The 24,456-nt window shown below is 51.7% G+C and overlaps 1 protein-coding gene across 2 annotated transcripts in view; it reads left to right on the top strand.

The window, feature by feature from the left end:
- The window catches only part of ARHGAP26 (Rho GTPase activating protein 26), a 156,955-nt gene that overhangs the window by 58,470 nt on the left and 74,029 nt on the right, over window positions 1–24,456 (top strand). For both annotated transcript variants that reach the window (XM_072872807.1, XM_072872808.1), the window contains exons 12-14: window positions 7,835–7,871; window positions 16,636–16,701; window positions 17,267–17,341. In XM_072872807.1, coding sequence (XP_072728908.1) covers window positions 7,835–7,871; window positions 16,636–16,701; window positions 17,267–17,341 — 178 coding nt within the window. The remainder of the gene's footprint in view (window positions 1–7,834; window positions 7,872–16,635; window positions 16,702–17,266; window positions 17,342–24,456) is intronic.

Below are 24,456 nucleotides of genomic sequence, written 5' to 3'. Positions count from 1 at the left end.
GCCTTTGCTACAGTTCATCGGAGGGGATTTTTGTGTGCTGCCAAAGCTGTAAGTGAATGCAAGAGTTAGTCTTCTCTGGCCTTCTCCTAAGAGCACCTGAGCACTGTGCAACATCATCCTGAAGGGATTTTTGTCTAGGCATTGCCGGATAATTTTCAGAAACCTTTTCCTTAATGGTTGCCGCTTCTCAGGCTTCCAACTCCTTGCGTAGGATTGGAAACAAATTCTCCAGGACTGATCTTGATGCGTTTCAGTTTCTGTTGTGCTCTGAAGGGGACGAGGACATTAGGATCTGGACTGCGGGGAAGTGATCGGGTGCATTGTTGCTGTCCAAGTGAGAGAGACATTAAGAGAAAAGACTTGTTCCAAGTGGATCTTCTGTTGTCCCTCTCATGTAGGGCAATTGAACGGGTAGCAAGAGGGATGTGTAAGAGTCCCAGCATGCTGTTCCCGCTGCTGGGCTGAGCAAGCCCTCGTGCAGCGGCTGCTTTGCAGCTTCAGGGTGCTGCAGACACCACCCCGCCTAGCACCATCTGAGTCAATCTGCGTGGCTGGACTCCAGTCTGCATGCTGTTTTTCACCCCATTTTCCTTTTTCTTTTATTAAAAGGTTGCAAAACACCCATGGAAAATGTCTATGCTCCTCCTGCCCATGTCTTCACAACCTGTCCTTGGGTGGCTGGCAAGCCAGTTGGACTACCAATTCTGAGGGAATATAATGATTTCTATTTATACTCTTTTGGCTTGTGCATCTTCTGAGCTAAAAGTTGAAAAACTTGTTCATGGCTGTTTTGAGGATTTCTGAATATGAATCACAAGGAAATTGCATAACACTGCAGCATTTCCTCCTATTGCTCAGGGCTTTACAAACACTGCGCTCCTCCAGGGAGACCAAGGAAATCTGGCAGGACTGGCCCATTTTGACAGTAGTTTTAGTCTAAATGGAAAGTCTGGGTTGGAGGGTAGGTCCCAGCACGAGTAAAAGGAGTGTAAGGTGGAATCTTCCATGCCAGGGCATGGACTAGGTGATTGAAACGGTGGGCTCCTTCTCAAATGGAGATCCCTCTGCCTGTGAGTGCAAACCAGGACTGCTGGCCCTGTCGTTGTTAAGGCTTTCTATAAATCACTGCCACCTCCCACCTCTCAGAAGCTAGGCAATTCTTTCCTCTAGATTTGGGCAGAATTTTGTGCCGATATTGGAACCTAACAGATTTTGGGAACTGTGCTGAACACCGTGCAACCTCCAAGGGATACAGCTTAGGTTGGGCCATTTTGAATTTTAAATTAAAAACTGCTCTGCATATGAAATGTAGTGTATTCATATAAAGGATGTGTGCACACATGCAAATGCTGTATGAAAGCACAGTTTATTTATTGTGGAGGTTAATAAACATCATGGCCAGCCACTGTGAACCCCGAAATGAGGAAATCAACATAAAATTATTCAACATCGTATTTTCTTAGTTCCTCTTCCAGACCCCAGCTACTTTATTTTCCTTTTCTTTTCCCACAATCCAGCTTCATCCCAAACTACCCACGTACCTGTTTGCTCTTTGCATGCTTATGTGTGCAGTTCATTTAGGATCGGGTTGGAAAACCGATGGATTGGATTCTTCTTGGTTTACCTGTGTGCAAGCAGAAGATGGCATCAGGCCATGAATGGTGGCTGTAGACGTATTTTAGGCTACGGATGGTGGCTATTGGAGGATTTTTGATTCTGGAAATCCACAGCTTATGTTTTTATTACCCGCAGCTCCAATGTAGGTATTTATATGTAGTAGTGGCAGACTTGAAGTTTGAGGGGGGACTGGAGCGGGTACAGCGGTCTGCATTACTTCTTCTGCCCATGGTTTGATCCACGTGGTGCTGGAGACATGAATCGAGGAGCAAGCAATCAGCTGTGGCTGCGGGTAGGATGTAAAGCCAGTTCCCCTCCGGCTCGTCCCACCGGCAGCGAGGGAGCAGGGCGGCTTGGCGTTGTTTCCTGGGCTGTCTGCTCCAGCTAGCACACCCTTGAACATCGCAGGCCTCTTAATGGTCTGTATAAAACTCCTTCCTCTGGAAAACGTAGTGCATATTTGGTGAAATATTTCACCAGGAAGAATTAACTTGTTCTTTGAGAAATTGTCTTAAATATTGAGCCAATAATCGAGCACAGTGCAAGTGTTCGGGGGGGGGGGGGTTGTAACTTTGCAGGAAAATGTCAAAATAATCATAAATTGCAATTTCTGTTGTGCTCTTATAAAATTTATGCTTCTGGATTCCTTACAGGTGAATCTCAGAATTTGTCAATAATAGGTTGTAAAGGCCTTGTTTAAGCCTCCAAATAGCAGTGATTCTGCAGAAATTAAGCCGCAGTACTTCCACTAAAAAAAGGTACGATCTGGTTTTGTTCAGGATATTTGACCATCTACAGTATGAATTTAGAAAACTAAATTGAAGGCATCGAGGTCTGCAAATTTTGTGTTAGGTTAATATATATATTTTTTTCTATTAATATCACTTCTGAAACTTCCTAGTAAAGATATTTTGGCTCTGAAGATACAATCAAATGCAAATAATTAGTGAGAGCGTGATGTTAAAAAGATTGCGGTGCTGCAGGGTAGGCATTTGTCTCCAGGTTAGTCACTAGCCAAAATTTTGTGAGTCTTATAACTGAGCCCGTTCCCACAGGCGGTACGTGGGACACAAGCCTTTCACCTCTCAGCAAAAGCTTTCTTCTCTCAAATTTCCTACCCTTTGTCAGTGACTAATACTGAGAAGTGAAAGAAGCTTTTTACTTCATGAGAAGCTTTCTGGGTTTAGGTCTGTTTACTCCAGAGTGTGTTAACAACAGGAAAATGGTATGTGTGCATAGACAAATGTATGTATTTTATGGTATTTTACCATCTGACTCCATCCTGGGCGATATGTGCGTCTGCAGAACTGCCTGTTCTCAGCAAACCTCTCGCGGGCTGTCTATTAAATGCTGTTACCCTGCGAGGTGTAGCCGTGCTATCCCTTCGCACTTATGCTGGCATAAGCATCAAAGCCGCGTGTCTCGGCGCTGCATCTCGTGCCGAGCCGGCACCTGGCGCTCACCCATGCAGCCGTGGCGAAGCAGCCTGCAGCAAACTTTAGCACAGGAATTGTGCACGGACATGCAAGAGAGAGATTTTGGGAGCAGTGAAAAAAAATATATCTGCCTGTCTCTTCAAATCTAGCACTTGGCAGTTGTTTGGAAGAGGGTTTAGAAGAGGTTTTTGAAGGCCGTGTGCTCCCAGCCTGGCGCCCATCTCTCCCAGGACAGACGTGGCTGCAGCTGCGAGTCTCGGTGCCATGCATCCACCCCGGCACGCCAGTCCCCCACGTCCTGAGCCGCCGTGCAGCCTGTGCTCCCAATGATGCCCATCCGTGTGCTGCGAGCAACAAGCCTGGGGTAGAGCAGAGGGCATTCCCGTGGAGATCTCGCAACTATTTCACGGCTGTTTTGTCCTTTGCCGTACAAATCCTATGGGGAAATATTTTAGTCCTTTACACACCCAAGTGAGGTGTTCCCCCCGCACGCTCGCTGTCCCTTTGGTCCTCTGCCCCGGCAGAGCAGACGTGCTGCCGTGTAGCCAGCGCGGGCGGGCAGCCCTGAACCCGGGGGAGACTCTTGCAGCCAAAGGCTTTGCGTGGCTGGCAGGCAGCGGTGGGACGGCTGCCTGTGCTGGATTCAAGGGTGGCGAAGCAGGAACAGCTGTGGTCGCCACGCTGGCTGCATCTGCAGACCGGTGCTTCTGCCGGCAGCGGTGGGCTCGGGCTGCCGGGCGGACCTGGGAGGTCAGGGGTGGCTTCACAGCTTCTGCTGGAAGAGCAGCTCTGTACAGACAGCTTTGAAGATCTTTGTCGTCCGAACACAGATCCAGCAACCCACTAGCTATGGGGGTTACTGGAGGGCTCCCCAGCCGTGCTGAGTTTTTCTGTGCTCTGAGCTCTTCTGTTCTGGACTGAGTTGCTGAGCTTGTTCACCAGTATCGGGTGGCTCGGAGAGCACGCTGTGCATGGGGAGCACCAGGGAGCCTAGGGCCTCCGCTGCCTCCAGCCCTTGGCAGGAGTGATTGGATTTATAATTTTCTGCGGTGCTGTAAAGATGAATTGACAGTGTAACAGTGTGGTGGAGTTACAAGGAGGATGGTGCAGGGGAAACATGCTCCTGTCTGAACAATCTGTAACTTCATTTTTGTCAGTAATCAATGGAGACTGGGGTATAATGAATAGTAAAAACCTCTTTAAAATTCAGCATCCTTTAGCAGGGAAGAAGGTTGGTCCATCAACTGACTTGCATATGAACCTTAATCTTAAAATGCAGCCTTGTGCTTTAAGCCCTGTATATTTTCAAGGCTACTTTGGAAAGAGTGGCATATTAATATCCGTAAAGCCTTGGGCAGGAATGACCTTTGCCGTGCCAAGACCCCGAGGGGTCTCTGCGGGCTGGGCCAGCCCAGTCTGGCTGCACTAAGGGCACGTTTTTGACAGCGGGGCAGATGATGGCCCTTGGGGCGCTGGAGGAGCTTCGCTCTTGGACCTCTTACACAGCAGACCTTTCTTCAAACTTGGAAACTTTCTCTTATCCTAAAAAATCTCTCTCTTCAAAAGGCTTGAGGCAGTATAGGAAAAGGATATCTTTTTTAAAAATAATGTTTTTCTTGGAAAAGGAAATGATGTTACAGAATTGGGGCTTGGTTCAAACCTTGATGTTACAGAGCGGTGTTAATGGATTAACACACTGACAATGGATAAAAGGTTTGTCCTCAGTAAGATGGATGTAGGATGACAGTATCTCCTTGTTTTATGGTTGCATAGTTGACCTCTGCGTGAAATTTCCTTTTCACTGTGTGCATACTTTGCAATTAATGGCATAAGCATATTGTGTTTCCTTGTCTGTTCTTTTCCCTTTTTTTAAAGAACAGTCTCTGATGATTAACAACCTCTCTATTGTTTCATGTAACCAAACTGGAAGAGCAAATATGCAGGCAGACACATTTTTCCCTGTAGCTGATGTGCTGTGCACCATAGCTTGAGCTGCATGACTGGTCCTTTAGGCCTGGGCAGCAGAGGAAGCCACTGGGAGAAGGACAGCAGATAGCAAATCTGTGCCAGGAAGCACGTTAGGTGCCAGAGCAAGTGGCTGAAAGCTGGGTTGACCCAGAAGAATTGGAAAACATTTTGGTGTCCCAAGCACGGGAGCTGGTGTGTGCTCAGCAAGGGCAGTGGCCGGGCTGGGACCGCAGCCCCGGGCGAAGCAGGGTGCTGACTGGGGGGACCTCCTGGGTAGTAACCCGGCTGTAACTGGAAAGCAAGGCTGGAAGAGCCGAGTCACCCTTTATTGTATATGGTGTTAACCTATATGTCTGGGGTGAGCCAGGGTGGAGCGCAGGGCTTGAAGTCTGCGTGGGATCCCAAGGAAGGGCCGTGCGTCTGCAAGCCTTTGAACAAGAGTTCCCTCAAGCTGGTCCCTTCAACGAGTCCTCAACACTGGTACTGAAGTTGGAGAGAAAAACTTTAGGGAAAGTTGACTTCACGCCCAGGGCTGCTAGGCAGCACCACTGGTGGAGGAACCCGCTGTTGGTTTCCTTCCCTCTTTTCACTTACTTTATTTGCTTGATATAAACACTGTTCCTGGAGGAAAACTCACTTGCCAACTACAGCTGATTTTGCTGCTGAATCATCCCCCACTTTCCAGATGTGGGATGATAGATTTTCTCCTGCGAACAAAAATCTCTACTTTGTCTTGCGTTGCATAGCTAGGTGCCCTGGGAGGGGGAAGGTGCTCCTTGGGAAATGTGCCAGGAAGAGTGGGAATTAGTGTTGAGGGGTCAGTCTCTGCCCAAACCCCTAGTTTTGAGCTATACTGTTAGTTTTGTGCTTCCCTGAACGTGTCCTGGGTGGTGGAGCTGATGCAAGCCGTCCTGCCGCCCTCCGGCTGGTCCCAGCGCAGCTGGCTGTGGCCTTGCGGTGGATGGCATCGAGGGACGGGTCTCCCTCCGTTAAAGATAAACCTGCAGGAGACCAGTGAACAGGTTCATTTCATTCTTTAATGCTGACTAAGTTCCCTCGGTCAGCTCACCGCCCCGACTGGCCCTTGCAGCCGGCGTGCAGGGCGAGAGCTGCTCGCGTCCGCTTTGCCACCGCAGAGGTGTCCATGGAGCTGCAGCTTCGGTGGCTCCTCCGCAAGGCTGGCACCGTGGCCGATGGGCAGGAGAGCACAGGAACAGCCTGTGTGTTGCTGACCTCCAAGGAAGGCATCTGTTTAAGTGGCCTAAGGGTGATGTGCTATGTGACGCACAGCCTTTTTGTGGGGGTATTTTGGTATGGGCAGCGGGGATATTGGCCTGGTGTTGGGGCACCCAGGGTGAGCGCGGTGGCGAGGTCTGCTGTGGTCAGCAGTGTGTGTGCCTGGCTGCCGCTGGCACCGATCCTTTGAGGACGTTATGCTGCCAGCTTTCCGGCCTCGTGCTTCTGCTGGAGCTCTCGGGAGAAAACCTGGCAGCGGGGACCCCACTGGAAGCACACAGACCCTCGCTCCCAAGGGCAGCTTCTGAATCTCTGTCCTTGGTGTTAATATCATTAATTGGGAGCCTGCGGTGGGAGAGGTTGAGAAACGCTCGCCTGCCTGATTGCAGATTGGAGCCTCTCCTCCTGCCCGCTCCCCTCGGATGTCAGCTGTTGCTGCATTGTGTGTTGCTATCAACATCGCCTTTGGAAACTTTCCTTCCCCGCTTGCTATTTCTGGAGGTAGCATGTGATTAAATCAGTTCCCCGAGCTTCGCTCCCGGTGGAAGGGGGCTCCCAGCTTTGTTCCCAGCAGAGGAAGGGTGTGCACGCCGCCGGCTTTGTTTAGCAGCCTACACAGCCCTTTTTCCTGTTTGAATGGATGCTGCCATGCTCCGCTCCAGCTTGTGATGCTGATGGAGCGCCGGTGTGTGTGTGTTTCTGTTGGGGCTCTGGGTTGATGAAGGATTATTTTAAAACATTTTACTCTTTTGAGCTAGAGAAATACAACCTGTCTGAAGGCTGATCTTACAGCTGCAGTTTTCATTATGCTAGGCTTTTAAGTTGTCCTCAAACTGCGATTAAAACCTTCTGTCATTGTTTTTTCCCTTTTTATTGTATCCACTGAAACATTACTTTAATCTAAAGTAGCCAAGCTGTAGTAGCGATTGGGACAGGAGGAAGAGCACTGGTATTTGAAGACAGGAGATTCCTGGGATGAAGCCACAGCGTTGGCTCAGAGGGTGGCTCTGTCGCGGGCAGTGCTGGGTGCATTGCCTCACCCTCCTGCATTTCAGGTCCTCTCTAAATTAATGACATTTCGTTTCGTCTCGTACTCTTTGCCTGACTCGTTCATTCAGGCTGGAAGTACTTGTGAGTGAGGGTGGCTTCCTACTCCTTGCCTGGGTTGCACCTACCAGATGTTACTGTAATGCGCGTAAGATGTAAGGGGAATTGTCTGCTTTGCTCTAATTTTATATCCTGTATGTCATCTTTGAGAAGAGCACAGAGGAGAGGAATGCCCACCTTCGCTTTGTTTAAAAGCCCCTTTAGTGTCTGTTTTTACCTACTCCATCCCATTTGCATTCTCTTCTTTTAGGAACTGTCCTAGTTGTTATTTTAATACAACTCCAGAGCTGTGGCAACCTGATGTTTTGAATGTAGAAGGCTGTGGTGGTCTTTGGGGACCGCACTGATGGGGGAGGTCGAGGCAGGTCCTCCTGACAGCTGTCACCAGTCGGGGTGACACCAGAGGTGGCAACAGTCCCTTCCCAGGTGGAGCCAGGGTCTTCATAAGACTTTCTTCTTGTGTTTTCCAGGTCTACAACTCGAACAAGGACAACCAAAGCGAAGGCAGTAAGTATCTGTTTTCAAGCCAAGCTCCCGAGAAGGTGGCTGTGCTGTGTGGTGTGCGGACTTCGGTGGGTCAGCAGGAGAGGCTGAGCGGCCGGCAGTGGGGACACCGGGCTGTGCTGTGCTCCCCTGGGCCAGGGGTGCGGGGTGACGGGGCTCGGTATGGGGACCACGGGGCGGCCCCGGGGAAGAGCCGGCTCCTGTGCCCAGCAGGGAACTGGTGCAGAAACCTGCTGGTGGGACTTGGGGCCATGGGCAGCGGTGCTGAGCTGTCCCCTTGGCACTTCGGGGTGCATCCCCTCCTGCCTGCCCCACACCCTGGTGTCCCCGGGCCGCAGCAGCGGTGCAGGGGGTGCTGGCGTGTCTCGGGACCGGCTCCTTTCGCTTATCAGAGCCAACAAGTGCAGGTGGCATCTTGGACCAACCAGCTCTCCTTTCTGAACCAGAGTGTGGAGTTTGAACGTGCCTTTTCCAAAGGGGAGCTGGAGCAAAAATAAGAAGAGTAGGGAGGTCCCGCCTAATCAGGATTGTCAACAACAGCCCTGAAAAAAAAAGCTGTTTTTATTGTAGTTCGGACAATCAAAGACTTGAGTCAAGGAAGCACTTGCGTTTCTTCCTAGAGGAGTGGTTGCACCTGGTCCTGGCTATTATGTCCTGTGTTTCAAAACCCTAATTGAGCCATTTTCCAGTAGGTTCAAATTGCCATAATTGCAATACTCAAAACTCTGATCCCTTCCCTCCTTCCCCCAAAGTCATCGGTCATGCGGGAGCCCAGCCCGGGTTGATGCTTAGTAAATAGTTCATTTTCATTCTGCCTCAGACAGGACATTTTCATCTTGAGTAGAAACATTTTTCTCATAGTAATAGGTATAATTTGCAGATAATGTTCCTTGCACCCATTTTCAGCCCTTGCACAAAACAGTCCCTTCCTCCTCTCTGCTCTCTCTGATGTGGCTTCTCCTTTCTCTGTTGGTCCTCCATGTCGTCAGCTGCACATCCATCCCATCCCGTATGTATTCCTCTTGGCTTTCTGTGACCCAGACGATCCTCGCAGAGTTAAATGCCATGCCTCACGCTCGTAAAGGGCAGTGTGGCTAATGCCCCAGCTGGGTACAAAGCCTGCGTAGAACAGCTCCATCTTTTCTCCATTTTGCAGAGGGGCAAAATGAGGTTTTTTGCGGCACGGACAACAGGACTTGCTCAGCTCGGTCCTAGCCTGGCCATGAACTGTCACTGCTCTGTGTTCCCTGCACACAACCTCTGGCTCTGCCAGGACAGTACGTGGTGATTTGGCTCAAGAAACGTGTTAAAATAACCATTTTTCTAAACTTTGTTGAGGGCTGATGCAAAAGCAGGGGAAAACATTAGGGATGGGGGTGGGAGGGAGGATTGGTGAAGCAATCGGTGAAGTAATTACCACTTCTGAAAGAAGCGCTTGTCAAACCGTGACCTTCCCATCTTACGTGCTGTCAGCCAGAAATCCTCCTGGGGCTGTGACTTACGCTGGAGTCATCCTGCAAAGTAATGGTGGCTCTCTTAGAGATGGTTAAGAGCTCAAGGCAAGCGTGTCCATGACTTTCCCAGCATTATTTGTATTGTCTGATTCCGGTCTTCAGCTGCCAGGCTTGCAAGGGATCCCAGGTCGGGGCTCCTGACTGCCTCTTTAGGGTTTCCTTGGGTGAGGGCTGCCTGGGTGATGGTGCTCCACCCGGGCTCTTCACTGCCAGACTGTTTCTGCCCCCTGAGCCCGGGCTCTTGCCCGTGGTTAGCTGTGCACAGCCTCATCGAGGGCTCGCCTTAGCAGAGGTGTGGGCAGGACCAGGCTGGCCTGCAGGCAGCAAGGGGCTGCAGGCAGCATGGAGCTGCCTGCTGTGGCCGCTGCTGGCATATAAATAGATTATTTTCCTGGGCTTAATCTGAGACGTGTGTACATGTCGGAGGGGAATGTCGCACTCCGTCGGGTGCTGAGCTGATGGGGTGATGCTTGGCTGGGAGGGTGGGCTGTGGCCCCGCGGCGCAGCCCGGCAGGATGCTCTGCCCACGTGGCCGCTGCCCGGAATGGGCTGAGCGGTTCTGCTGACTGCTGCTGCTCTTTGGCCGTGGCTTGTGGGTGCATTGCCCTGCCAGCCACTAGACAGATCCCTAGCTGGATGCCCATGTGGGGTGAGCTGGAGGCCGGTGGCTTTGAGGAGAAAGCTGGTTTGTCCCCGGGCTGGGGGCAGCTCCCGCGGTAGCCTCCCATGTCAGTTCCCAGCCCGGCCATGGGCTGCCTGTGCCGCTTTGGAAAGTTGTTTGTTTGTAGTGCTGGTAGTGACTGCAGCCCACGCGTCGGTCGTGCCTCCCTCCGAAGCAGCTCAGCGTTTGGCAAAGCGTAGCGAGACTTTGACGAAGACACCAAACGCCAAGTTTTTCCCTGCGCGTCTTCACCAGAAGAGTACAAAGCTGGGGTTTAATCAGCTGAGGAGGCTTTTAGTACCTCTTCCATTTTCATGGTCCGTCTTAAAAATGAGAACAATCCTCCTTCCCTGCTCTGTAGAGCCTCCTCCCCCCGCTTTGGGGAGCGCGTTGGGACCCTCGGCTACAGGCTGCTTACGTAGCAGCGCTCCTGAACCGTCTGGTGGCAATTATTTTCACATACGCCTCTGACTGGGGCTGCCGCTGGTGTGTTCAGACATCTGACTCTGCTTTAGCCCTCATTAAAACCATGTCTGTAGTGAACTGCTTGCCTCACCAGCTACACTTAAAATTGATTTGGAGACTGGCTTTTTGCCACGCAGCCCTTGATACAGGAGCTTCCTATAAGGACTTGAAAGGAGTGCAATGATTGAGTGGAGTCCGGATGCAAGTCCTGACCCTGAGAACCTATATACCTCTGCTTCCTGCCTGTATTTAGGTTAGTCTGAGAGAGACTCACTATAGTGAGGTCTGCTTTTTGGCCACTATCTAATTTTACAGAGCCTTTGGGTTTTACATCCTGCTGTGTGGCCAGATGGCCACCACAGGGTGATTTATCTTAATCTTCTTTGGTAGCTGGGAGGAAGCAGTGCGAGTGGTGGGGGTGAGCGGGTGCCAGTGGACTGCTAGAGCCAGATGAATTTAGATGCACAAGTTCACAAACCAGGAAGGCTTGCCCTGCTCTGTGGAAACAAATCCTCTAGGCCATTTGTGCATATTGCATGGAAAAGCACAGAACTCCTTTCCCTTCCCCTCTCCACCACTTCCCTCTCCTTTTTTCATATCCACTTGGTTCCCTATTACTTCAGGACCCCAGCAAAAGCTGCCTTTATTTCCGTAAACTCTTCACAGACCTCGAGTCCCTTGACTGCCCCATCTGCTGGTGTGCATGTCTGGGTGGCCTGGCCCCCCCAGCAATCTTAATTTCCCAATCTTGGCAGCTCACTGGTAGTTTGAGACTTGAAGTAAGGCTTGAAACCTCATCTCCCTCTGGTCTCTGCTTCTTGGTTTCTCCCTTTCTCTGTGACTCTTAATTCCATAAAGTCTTTGAAAGAGTTCGTAACAATAATGGTCGTGGCACTTCATTACACAGCACAGAAACGTGTGGTGGGGTATGCAGAAGAGCTTGCTCTGACCTTGCGTTGCCATGACGGACGTGCACACAGCTGGAGTCAGCAAGGTTGCCTGAGGCTGAACAGAGCTGATTCAGTCTTCTTGCCCCCTTACTGATGCTCTGATATGCCATATCAGCGTAAAGTAAAGGAATTAATGGATTAAATAGAAATAATCTGCTAGGCAGAAAGAGAACAGGATGAGACCAGCTCAGCAGCACTAGAAATATGATGCTACAGGAAGGTCAGATAAGTCTGTGTGTGTGTGCAACAGCTGTAATACAAGCGATGTGTATCCCCTGTGCTGATGTAGAATATTTCTCTGCTAGATTACAGTATAATACTGCGTCTCAGTTGTGCATTGAAATGCTGCTCTTGTATGAAGAGCCTGTGATATGTGTCTTGGCCTGGAGCTGTGTTTCACATCTTTCCCCTGGGGAATGAGAGCCTCGAGGGAGGGGGAACAGCAGGAGGCAGGGCTGTAGGCTTTGCCCCTGCAACACGCTTGAGTGCATGAACAGAGGAAAATACTGCCTCTGATAATAAAAGAGTTTGTAAATCCACTCCCTGTTATGACTGAGCGGCCGCTTTAAACATAGAGAATGGGGATTAGGGATGCCTGTTGTGAAGAGCAGAGAAGCACGTTGGCCATGCTTTTCTGTGGCAGCCCCGAGAGTTTGCTCTTCCCCACCGCCTTCCCTCTCTCGTTTCCTGACCCCGGCTGATGGCAGGAGGCCGCTCCACAACGATTTAAATCCATCTGAGCGTGGGCTGTGGGTCCCGTCCCTCCCGTACACGCGTTCCTGCCTCTGCCTTGCTGCAGCAGCAGCTCTCGTTGAGGTCAGCAGCTGAAGACTTGGGGTCGGTGCGGTTTTGATGGAGCGTTTTTTCTCCTTTTTTTTAATTGATCTTGCTGAACCCTGTCACTGCACTAATCCTGCTGTCCGGGCATGGAGGAGAGCGGGAACAAGCACGGGGCCATAACAGGCCAGACTTGGTCTGGCCGAAGCTGCTGGAACTGCAGGCCCTGCATTTCCTATGGGCACACTCATACACTGTTGCTTTCTCCAGCCCCACAAGGTTGCCCCTTCCTTTCTCCCCGCTTCCTGACCTGCAGCCGCTATCAAACAGAAGCTAAGCGGGGTCTAAGCTGCTGAACCAAAGCTCAGGGCTGTGGATCGCTGTGCTGCTGGGGCGAATGGAGCAAGTGTAAGGAGCAGAACAGCAATAGATACAAATCCGACTTTGATCTGTGCTGTTGCTGAACTGAATCATTGGGTGAATGAACGAGATAGAAGCTGCTTTTGTGAGAGCGAAAATCAAGCTTTTACAATGCTCATTAAAAGTTAAATTTAAGGATGAATAAAGGCACTTTGGATATTTAGTCAGATGGATATAACTGCTGCAAATAAATCCCTGACCTTTCCTGATCCAGAGCTCAGCAACTAGTGGAAGAGCTTATTTGTCTGCTTGGGAGGATTATGCTTGGGCACTTCTGTCTGGAAGGACCGCTCCCGTTTCTTACCTCTGCTATTGCGAGCACTGCGGGAAGGTGCAGTCCTGACCGCTTGCTCAGCGGTGGAGCGGTGGGCTCTGCAGCAGGAGGGTACGTGTTTGTAGGTGTCTTCTGCTCAAGTTCAAACATGCGAGGGACTGAGGGAAAACTGCTGGTTTACGGAATGGGGTGGCACTTAAAGTGCGTGGCAGAGAGCCTGAAATGGTGATCTGTGTTGGCTGGGATGCCAGGCTTACCAAAAGATCAGGGTTAGGGCCAGTACTAAGCCAAGGCTAATAAGGCCTGCTGAACAGGCCTTGTACAAAAGGGTTTCTACACCGTGGTTTCTCGCTTCTCAGGTACCCTTGTGCTTGTGTTTATCAGTGATCGGTGGTATGGTAGGCTGTGTCGCACTGATTGATGGCACGCTGATTTTATGCTGCATCCATGCTTGGAGAGTGGTTGGGAGCGGTGCTGGAGAGCCCCCTGGGTCCCAGCAAAGGGCCCTGGAGCTTCTGGATATTCACACATGCTATGGCACAGGCATCCTGCAACTTGTGTGCTTATGTTGGCTCAGCACTTCAATATGCTTGCCCAGAAAAATATAATAGAGCTGTTTTGCTGTTTCACTGTTTCAGGTTCTTGTGCCATTCATCACACAAGAAACCACCAGCAGAGAACTCAAAACAAGTGATTAGTAAGGGACTGCACCATGCAAGCCATAGGCAGCCAGTGAGCTGGCAGCTTATCATGCACCAGCCGTGAATCTGTGTTTAAATAAGCAATGTGAACAGGGGGAGTGCAAAGGAAGAAAATTGCACGTGCCTTGCTGTGAGGACACTGCCAGCCCTGGGCTCTCATCCCTTGCTGCTGTGCTCTTGATAAAATGCAGTTTTGTGTCTCTTGCAACACGGCATTCCTTCAAGTCTGTGCAGATGTAAAGTCATCTGCTTTTAACCTAACGCTGCGCCTTGTCTACCTTCCGGAGTTCAACATCTTAAACCGCGCAGCCGTGCTGTATGATCCTCTGTCAGGCGCTGCCAGGAACATCCCGCACCTTCCGCGTGGCAGCTGGGGAGCGGAGCGGGTCGGTGGCTCTACCCCAGTCCCCGGGGACGCTCCTCCCGTCTGCGGGGTCCCCGCTGCTGCGGGAGGCGGGACGGCGGCGGGGGCAGATGCGTCCCTGCCAGCTCGAGGGCCAGCCGGGGCAAAAGGCCGGCAGCGCAGGTTTGGCACGAGGGAGGCGGGCGGGCTGCGTGCCCTGCCTCCCGCAGCCTCTGCCCAGGACGCTCACCCCAGCCCTGGAGCCCGGGGTGACTTTGCACACCCTTCTCTGTGGGGCTTCTGCCATATCAAAGGTTTCCCAAACCTTTATATAGGGAGGAAGTAATTTTCCTTAACAAATAGCTGTCTGCAGGCAGTGTTTTCCATGCAGCGGCGGAAAGCTGACTAAGGGCTGAATTCTTCCAGCAGGTATTTGGATCCATGTATTAGTAATTCCTTGAAATTAAATGTGAAAACCTGCAATGGCATGAGTTAATTGAGTTTTACATTCCATTAACTCGAATGTTTTAGATCTTACTCTCAGGTAGAGTCAGCTGCCTTCTGGACATCCTAATTTGCACCAAATAAATATTTCATTTGTGCTAATAAAAGAAGGGGCTGTTCTTGAACTGTGCACATCTGCACAGAGTGAGGGTAAATGGGATGTAACGTATCGTGTTCCTGAGACAATATTGTTTGGCCGGGCTTTTGCATTGCCGGGGGGCAGGAGCGTCCGCCTCGAGCGTGGTGCAGGCAGGGTGCAAGCACTGGTGAGGGGGCAAGGGTTGGCGCTGGCTGGCTCCCCAGGGACAGGAGAGACTTCGGACAGAGATTTGACCCAAAATTCATTCCTGTCTCCCAATCCCTATTTCTCTTCCACCGCCACATGCCGTCGGCTCTCTCCTCTTTGTGTAATGTTTTTACCTCCACGCTTTCACCTTTCTTTTGATTTCTTTACTCCATTTTCCTTCACAGAAAGCTGTTGCTGCTCACAGATATGTCCTGCTTGTCTCTTCCACTCGTTTCTTTCCCAGTTCTCCTTTTACCATCACTTTTTAATGCTCTAACCTGTCCTTGAAATGGCTTGTCCTTGAAAAAACCCGCATTCCTTGATCTGCTGGAGGGTAGGAAGGCTCTACAGAGGGACCTGGACAGGCTGGATCGATGGGCCGAGGTCAATTGTGTGAGATTCAACAAGGCCAAGTGCAAGGTCCTGCACTTGGGCCACAGCAACCCCACGCAACGCTACAGGCTTGGGGAAGAGTGGCTGGAAAGCTGCCCGGTGGAAAAGGACCTGGGGGTGCTGGTCGACAGCCGGCTGAACATGAGCCAGCAGTGTGCCCAGGTGGCCAAGGCGGCCAACAGCATCCTTGTATCAGGCTTGTATCAGGAATAGCATGGCCAGCAGGACTAGGGCAGTGATCGTCCCCTGTACTGGGCACTGGTGAGGCCGCACCTCGAATGCTGTGTTCAGTGTTGGGCCCCTCACTCCCAGAGAGACATGGAGGGGCTGGAGCGTGTCCAGAGAAGGGCAACGGAGCTGGGGAAGGGTCTGGAGCACAAGGCTGATGGGGAGCGGCTGAGGGACCTGGGGTTGTTCAGCCTGGAGAAAAGGAGGCTGAGGGGAGACCTCATCGCTCTCTACAACTCCCTGACAGGAGGGTGTAGCGAGGTGGGGGTCGGTCTCTTCTCCCAGGTAACAAGCGATAGGACCAGAGGAAATGGCCTCAGGTTGTACCAGGGGAGGTTTAGACTGGATATTAGGAAATTTTACTTCACTGAAAGGGTCACCAAGCACTGGAACAGGCTGCCCGGGGAAGTGGTGGAGTCGCCATCCCTGGGGGTATTTAAAAGCCGTTTGGATGAGGTGCTTAGGGGCATGGTGTAGTGGTGGGCTTGGTAGTGTTAAGTTTATGGTTGGACTCCATGATCTTAAAGGTCTTTTCCAACCTATACGATTCTGTGATTCTGTGATCTGCACAAAACCACCTCAAAAGCCCCAAGAAGAAATCCAAGGCACCGAAGGCCCCTGCCCTGCTGCCCCAGGCAAAACCTGGAAGGTCAATCCCGTACCCCAGCTATGCAGGGGGTCCCAGCGTGGGGTGATGGAGATGGCCTGGAGATGAAGGCATCTCTCCAGCACATAGATGGCTTGGTTAGCTGGGTGGAGAGCTGAAAGGATTTATAGCAATTACCTGGGATTCATCAAGCAAGCTGCCTCGTGCCGTTTTCCAGGGTCTGTTGTGTCACGTATGATTCCCTTTTTCTCTAAGCAACCTGTTGTCAAAGACAAAGGTCTTTTTGGGTTATCTCACCTTCATCCTAAATTAATATTTTGACCGACTGCAGATGTAACTCTGACATAGCCTGGGGCTCTGCTGCTCGGCAGGCGTGGGAGGTGCTGGTTCAGAGGGATGCGGAGGCTGAAATGATGGATTAGTGTTCTGCGCTCGCCTGGGTTACACCTGGTACAAGCTACTGTACTCATGCCTTTCCTCCATGAACACCTAATTTATCTCCTCCTCCTTCCTCCCCGCCTCGTTTGAGCAGTGGTATGGTATTGCTGTGAATGTCAGCGACGACTGCGGGATGAGTGGTGTGCTCAGTGTGAAGCCATCCCTCTGCTAGGTGTTTACCACTTCTCTCTTCTCTTCCCTTTCAGCTGCCCAGTTGGATAATATCGGCTTCAGCATTATCAAGAAATGCATACATGCTGTCGAAACAAGAGGTAGAGCAGTTCACCAGATGGTCTTGTTTTGGGGGATGGCCTTGCAGCTGTTTGAGGCATAGCAATTGCTTACCTGCTCTTTTCATGAACTAAAATGATTCATTAACCCTCAGAGACCCACATCAGATAATCCCTGTAATATGCTCAGGCAGATGCCTTTGCTGAGAAATGCGTTTGCCCCGTGGCCGGGGTTAGCAGGGGTTCAGCAAACATCAGGGCAGAGTTAGGAAATAATGCACTGGATGTGCAAAATGGGGGAAGGGACCGAAGCTGGGGACTTCGTTTGAGCATCCCTTTGTGGCAAAGCATTTCCTCTCGTGGGGGACAACAACCAGATCTGCGTTTAAATCGTTCCCCTGAATCTCTTGCGAAGACTATTTATATATAGGTGGGCTATCTTGTTAGCATCTGGATGACAGCAAAACCAAATTTTATCCTCTTCTATAATTTTGTATGTAGTTGGGGAGAGGGTTTAATTTTTTTTGCTATTAGAGAAGGCAAAGGAACGAAAGAAATGTTAGTAGCTCTTTTGACATTCTCCTAATAAGCTCTTTATTTTTCCTAGGGATCAATGAGCAAGGCCTCTACCGAATCGTTGGAGTAAACTCTAGAGTTCAAAAGCTGTTGAGTATATTAATGGGTAAGTATCTCGTATTTTGTTACCAGCAAGTAGAGTGTGCTGCTTTGAAGTCTTGCCAGCTGAGAACGGAGGCTCTTAGGGTACCTAATCGTGGTGAATGTGCTCTTAGGGCCACATGCTGTTAGAGGCCGGGAGGTCCCAGGGCACCACTGGCAGGTTGCTAAGGTAGGACTCATGTAGGAAATTGCTTTAAAAGGTCTTCTGGTGCAGTCACTGGTGTCCTGCTCACATGCGCTACGAATTTTGGCAGCCTTCCCAAATGCAAACTAAAATCTTCAAAGAAATAGCTGAAAGCTTTGGTTTTTAATCTCATACCTGCCACGTTGTTCCCAGAATACTTTTTAATTATTTTCTCTTGTGTGTTGCATGCTGCCTGTGGCTCTTCTTACTTTCCCCTTGGACCTTTTTGTGCCTGTTTTAACACGGTCTTGCCCAGACCTTTCAAGCCTGCGTATGCCTCGTGCCTGAGGCATCGGGTCCTGCGGTTCTGGGTGCTCAGGAGGAGAGAAGGTGTTGGGTCACACCACGGCAAAGCTTGGTGTTGACATTGTGGGGCTCCTTTGAGCACTGGCCCCAGTGTGCAGCCACCCTGCAGCTGCCCAGCAGCCCTCGGAAACCTCTCCCCACCTCTGAGATGATATGATGGCAAGAGAGAGGCTGTGGTGTTTGCTACAGGTGCCTTTGTGCTCTGAACCAGCATTCCCTAATCTGAGCACCAAAACACGTAGGAGCAAACAGGTCTTGTGATTGTCAGTGAGCTGGTAGTTGTTCCTGGCGCAGGTCTGGGACCACTGCGGCTGACTTTTCCTGGAGCAGTTCCTTGTCGGTGGTGTTGGGTTTCCATCGCCCGTAGCCGTGCAAAGCCCTATGTTGAGTCACGCTTGTTGGTCTGCATTGGAGAATCTGTAGCCTGACTCCCGGCCCAGCTTCCGTGTTAACTACAGCCCAGGGCTTATACTTGACCCAAAAAGAAGTGCAAGCCGTTCGTCTCTTTGGTCTTTTCGCTACCTTCCCAGGCCTTGGCCCCTCCAGCAGAACCTCCCCTGCTCCCTGTGCCCTTGTCTGTGGTCCAGGCTGGTGCTGAGGTTGGCTATGGCTGCGTGTGACCGAACAGAGCATTTCATCCCCTGACCTAGCAGGCGACATTTCCATCCCACAGCTGCAGCCCTGTGGCAGTCTGTCTGTCCAGACACGCATGAGACACAAATTTGAAGAACTGTTTTGAGAAAACACACTCGGGCTGGAGCAGTGACAGCTGCCCTCTGCCAGTCCGTCTAATGCTTCTCAGACTCGGCAAAACCATGTACAAAATAGGTGTAGTAATGAGGAAACAAATGCTTAATAATTTGTTAGCGCCCTTAGGAATGTGTTTGCTACTCCTTGGGGGAAATGAGTGACGTTTGTGGTCGTCTTCCTCTTTCCATGCGCTTATTATCATTCCTTCGCAATGTGACTTCCTTTTCCTTGCCTTCACAGAGTGCCAGAGCTCCTTTCTCTGTGTATTTCTCCTTGCAAAAAGTTTTAATCCATTGTGTTTCACTTTCAACATCTTTCCTTTTCCTCTCCCAATTCCTCTTCCTTCTCCCACTGTTAAGGGGTTCACTGAGCAAAGCCCGTGGTGGCTGTTACACTTGTCAGCGTTGACCTATGCAAAATTGATAATCCAGGAATAATTAGGAAACAGAAGGGTAAGGCTCTAAATCAGAGGCTGACGCAAGGGGACCTCTCTGCACCGGTTTTGCTCTGGCATTAGGAAAGTTTGCTGCAATCACAAGAGCTGGTGACTGACTCTTTTATTAGTAGAAGTTTGGCATAGGTTCTGGGGCATGTGAATATGTCCTGCTAGCCACCCTAGTACAGCAGATAAGCCAGAGCTGTCTCATGGCGCATACATTTGGCAGTATTGCGTTAGAGTATCGGTTAAAGAGCATTGCTGCCCACCGATAAAAATAGGCTGGGGATTGGGTGCCCCACGGCGCAGCAGGTCTGACATGCCAGGTCCTCTGCTTATGCTTTTCATGCCAGTGCACATCATCTCACGAGCTAGCAGAGCAACAGATCCTGTTTTCTTCTTGCAAGGGTGGTTTCAGGCTGTGTCAGTTCTGGGTCGCGGCGGCGGGGCTGTGACAGATGGCAGAAGTTGCTTGGTTTAAGAGCTCTCTGGAGTTGGGAGGGTTTCAAAGTTTTGGACACCATCCAGCATCCATTATCTCCTCAGCGACTGAAGCCACTCAGCTGTCGACCTCGTGTCTCATAATGCGGTGATATATTGTTGGTGTTTTTTCTTTGTCCTGGCACGTCTTCATTAGTTGTTGGTGCTGGAAGCCTCATCAGAGGCGAGTGCGTGCCAGGGGCTGCTCGGCCTGGTGGGTGCAGGAAGCGTCACCCCCTTTGGGGATCTCCCGTGCCATTGATCGCTGGGACGCTTTGCAAACCCGTGACTCCGTATCTTTCTCCGAATCGCAGGCGATTAAATCATCTTCGACAATCCCAGCGTTCAGGCTGTCTGTAAAGTCGGTGTCAAACAGAAACTTGCCCGTTGCCAAATCCCCTTCTGTTCTGGGCTGCCCCTCGAGGCTCTGACCTCCTGCCGGTAGCGGCACCGCTCCACTCGAACACGCGTGTTCGGATCCAACCCTCGTGAACTGCAGAGCTAAACTGTGCTTACAACTTCAGGTTCCCCTTATATTTAGAAATGAATGTGGGCAGTGTTACTGATTCACATACAGTTTAAATGGCAAAAAGATCAAGTTTCGCTGCGCGGTGAGTGGTGTCAGTGACGCTGCCGGGAAGGCCCTTGGCACGAGGTGTCTCTGCAGGACCTCGGCACTGAGCTCAGCCGGCCGCGGAGCAGAGCCTTCCTGTGGGCAGCAGCCGGGTCAGGGACAGTGCAGGTCTCAGGCTTAGGCAGAACAGCTTGTCGTTGTCTAAACCGGGGTGAAGCGGGGAGGTGTGCCTCCCCGCACGGCTCGTGGGAGGCAGGTCATCCGTGGCAGAGCAAGCTGCCTTTGCCTAGCCTTCACCATCACCATGCCCCGTCAAAATTAGGACAAAACCCAACAAAGAAACAAACTTTTATCAGTCGGACAGGGTTTTTTATTTTATCCCATGACAGGGTTTATTGTGCAAGTGTGTGTGCACAGGACAGTGGTGGTACCAGCAGATCCGCTGCTGAAACCCGGCACTAAGATGAGTGGAGCATTACAGCGTCTGAGCTGCTCCTCTTGCTCCTTCCCAGCGTGAGCCCCAGGCTGGTGACTGGGGCTTCCTATGGCCCCTCACTGCTGGGATAAAACGTGCCCTGTGGTTGTTTTGGAAATCTCTCGAGCCACCCAAGCGCAGGTGACAATGACGGCTGGGTGATGAGGTTGTGTCCCACGCGGTTCCCCTTGCCATGGAGAAATTGGTGAGGAATTGCAACCAGCTGTCTTGTGGCAGCAGCTTTCTCCATCCCCGGGAAGTAGCTGGAGAAGTTCCTTAGAAAGGGCTTGGGGCAGTGGCCGTGCGGGATGGGCTGGGCGGCAGCCGGGGCCGGTGGGGGTGGCTGCCTCGGGGAGCGTCCCTGGCATTCCACGTGAGTGTCTTGCTGCAATTCCGTCATGGCTCTGGGTTTGGGGGTGTCCGATCGGCCTGGGCTTCCCTCCCGCCCGCCGCGCTGCCGTGCCACAGCCAGCCCCGTTCCCTGCCCTGTGGCACCCGTCCCATCGCCCGGGGTCCGCAGGGATGAATGCACGGAGATGAACGGGGCCCCCATCCCCGCTGCTGCTGCTGTTTGCCTCCAGGAAGAAAACAAACCAGCAAAACTAATTTTTTGGGAATGGATTGCTCCCACCCCTGAATTTCTATGTAGATCCTGCCATAAAAAAAGCACATTCTGATTTCTTCTTGATTTAGATCTGGAGTGCTGCAGCTCCCTTTTTTCTTTCCTCAAATATCCCCCGTAGGAGGCTGTAAGTGATCACCCCCTTTGGTCTCGCAGCCCGGGGAGAGCCGGGAAACGCTGTCCTGTGTGGCATTTGTGACCACGCAGAATGAGTCAACAGGAACGGGGGTGATGCTGCAGCGGCTGGCAGTGTCATGGGGTGAGCAACGTGCTTTCTTCAGTCTCTGCAGGAATAAAAGGCTTGGGGAAGTTAATTTTCCACTCCTTTTCCCGTTGCCCTTTCACTTCAGCCTTTTCCATATCTGCTAAGAGACATCAGGTTGGTAATTTGCAGCAATAAGCAAGTTGAGGGTTAATACTGAATTTGGCCTGTGGGTGCTTTTACAGGCCCTATTTCACATTTACACCAGTTCATGTGGAAATGTGTCCTTGTGCGGAGACAGAAGTTTGCTGTGGTGCTGGCTGCAGCCTTCTCTAGCTGGGGAGACAGATGCTGCATCGGTAACCTACAAAGATAACTTTTTGCAGACTCATAAATTTGAAGGTCAAGGGGAACTGATTATCAGCTCCGAGCCTTTTCATGAGACCGACTGTAGAATTTCACCTAGTGTTTCATGAATCATGCCTATAAACTCCTGGATGAGCTTTTGAAAAGACATCCAGTCTTGAGTTGTTTGTTCAACTGCAGTGAAGGCCTTGCTATTAAAAAGGGTTTTTTAAAAAAGGGTTTTTTTGTTGTGGTTTTTTTCTTTTTTTGGGGGGGGGCCGGGGGGCAGGGTGGTACTCTGCCAGGCTTATCTTTAATCTATTAAAGTTGCCTCCTTAAAAAGGTAGTGCAATAGGAACTTGCCTTGGCATTGCCAAGGAAGGATGGTGTTCATTTGTGTGATTCCTGAGACACACACGTGATCTTTGTGTGAATATACGTTTCTTAAATGTTTACTTCTTCAAGTGCTCCTCTTGATGTTTTTTTTAGATTAAAATAAACCCTTTGCCCTAAAGGAAAGCCTAACTCTTATTAAGTGCATTCTTTTAATTAGTTTTAAAATTACACTACGCTTACCTATTGCCTTAAAATTCAGAAGTGCATTATACGTGTCTGTGAAAAGACAAATACCTACTGAGCTGAATCCCTGGGACCAGATGGCGTCGGCAGCTGTATCTGGCGTCAGGCTTGGCCCTGGTCGTGGTGAGTGCCTCTGCGCCTGCTCCTGCTCCCCAGGGACGCTTGGCACTTCCATATCGCTGAAAGCACCCGCAGCCGTGTCTCCTGAGGTCCCTGCAGAGGTTTCCCAGGGATTTCGGTGGGAGCAGGATCCCTGTTGTGTTTCCAGGTCCTGCTCACCCGGAGCGTGGTGCAGTCAAAGCCTTCAGCTCTGGAGCGGCTGAGAGATGCCAGGACCGAGTTAGCAAAGAGCGTTCATGAAGCAGCATCCAAGCAGGAGAGAAACAACGTGCTTATGCCTGCAGACGGGGCACGTTCGTGCCCTGCTCCTTCCTCCTCCCCAGCCACGACAGGCACAGTGCTCCTCGCTTCTGGCATGGAGCAGTCGCCGTCTTTAGTCTTGGTCCTTGGTGCTGTGCGTGAAGTATCCACTGCCGGGCCACTCAGTGCAGGTCTGATGGTGGCTTTTGAGTTGCCTGGCTGTGATTGTCAACAAAGATTAAAAAAAGATGCCATCTGCGTTGGTATCTGCTAGGGGCGGGTGTGCAGATGGCAGCGGTCACTGAGGAGTGCCCCTGGTGCGGCCAGCTCAGCTCCGGCCCTCGTGGCAGCGGGGTCCCGGCATGGGTGGAGGTGCCGAAGAAGGGAGCAGTCGCTGCTTCCTGAGGGCTCTTTTATTGTCGGAGCATTAGGTGTTTTCACAGAAATCAGTAAAAATAATGCCTTATTGATCTCACTATGGAACTTTGTGCAAACAAGTCTGGCTTCCTGGTCTGGGTTGGTGATTTGGAGAAAGCAGGGAGAAGCAAAAAGCTGCAGATTCCTGTGAGCACGGTTTGCAGGCGGCTGATTCAGCTCCGCCTTGGGAAGGAACGGGCTGTTGGTCCACAGCCTCCTATTTACATCGTCCAGAACAGCTGTGCGTTTTTTTGATTTCTTTAAAGGAACTTTTAAAAGGAAAGATAGGAGGGGAAAAAATGCAGAAAGGAAGGGAAGGCCCCAGAGGAGATGGAGAAAAGTATGCTGCAGTATTTGACAATGAAATAGAGCTTCGGAGGCTCCCTGGCCCCAGATGCTTGCACTGCGCAGAGCTGGAAACCGAAGGGCGGGAGGGCAGCTCCGAGGTTCCCATGCGACCTGCGAGCTGGTGCCATGAATCCCCGGGCAGAAGTGGGGTGTGGGGTGAGGGCAGGCAGTGCCGGGGTGCTGAACCCCTTTGGTACAAAGACCAAAAACGTGGCGGGGTGCGGGGCTGGCACCCGTGCAGTTACGAATCGTGGGACTGGGTTTCCTCTGGGCACGTTGGCATTGTGGCTATGCGGATGCCCGGTTCCCACGGGGCGGTGCCGGGGGCTGGAAGCAGGCGCAGGGTGATGTGGGCCCCTCGCACCGACCCGTGGGCAGGCGAGCTGCTCTCCGGGGAGGCTGCTGATGCCGACTGCCACGCAGGGCTGGCTGAGCCTGTGCGTGGCACTGCGCTGGTGGTACCTCGCTGCCCTCAGACGCGCCGCGGGCCCTGGGGTGCTGGTTTGGCCAATGCTGGGATGGACACGCTCCAGGGCTGCCCCAGGAGCCATGCTGCTCCCCTCTGCCCGGCTCTGGGAGAGCGTCCTGTGGTTTCAGGATGCTCCCGCCCATCTCCTTCAGGGCCTCGTTGCAAAGTTTGCATCAGGCCATTACGAAGTGTGACCCAGGGTCACTGTTTGCACCTTTCTGGCAAGTCGGTAACGCTCCGGGCACCGGCCCAGAACTGCCTCGTGCTGCAAAAAGCAGCCGACAGCTGGGAAAGGCAAACCCATGCTTCTCTGCAGAGCCCGGTGCAGCCCCTCCGGCAGCCCTCCTGCGCGGCTGCTGCGGGGCCGGCCGCTGCCCCGGCCCCACGGGGCTCAGCTGGGAGCTCGGCTGATGGGAGCCGCGTTCGGAGAGCTTGCCGGGCACACGGGGCTCCGTGGGGCTGGAGGGGATCTCTTCCTCCTGCGGTTCAGAAAACGGCTCCAAGGCTGCGGGGTGGGAGCGATCCCAGCAGCACTGTCAGCCAGTAGCTGGGGGTTTGGCCACTCTGGAGAG

Source organism: Ciconia boyciana, chromosome 9 (assembly GCF_034638445.1).
Source record: "Ciconia boyciana chromosome 9, ASM3463844v1, whole genome shotgun sequence".
Classification (NCBI taxonomy): domain Eukaryota; kingdom Metazoa; phylum Chordata; class Aves; order Ciconiiformes; family Ciconiidae; genus Ciconia; species Ciconia boyciana.
Note: the sequence above shows the minus strand (reverse complement) of the source record. Positions and strands in the feature narration are given on the sequence as shown.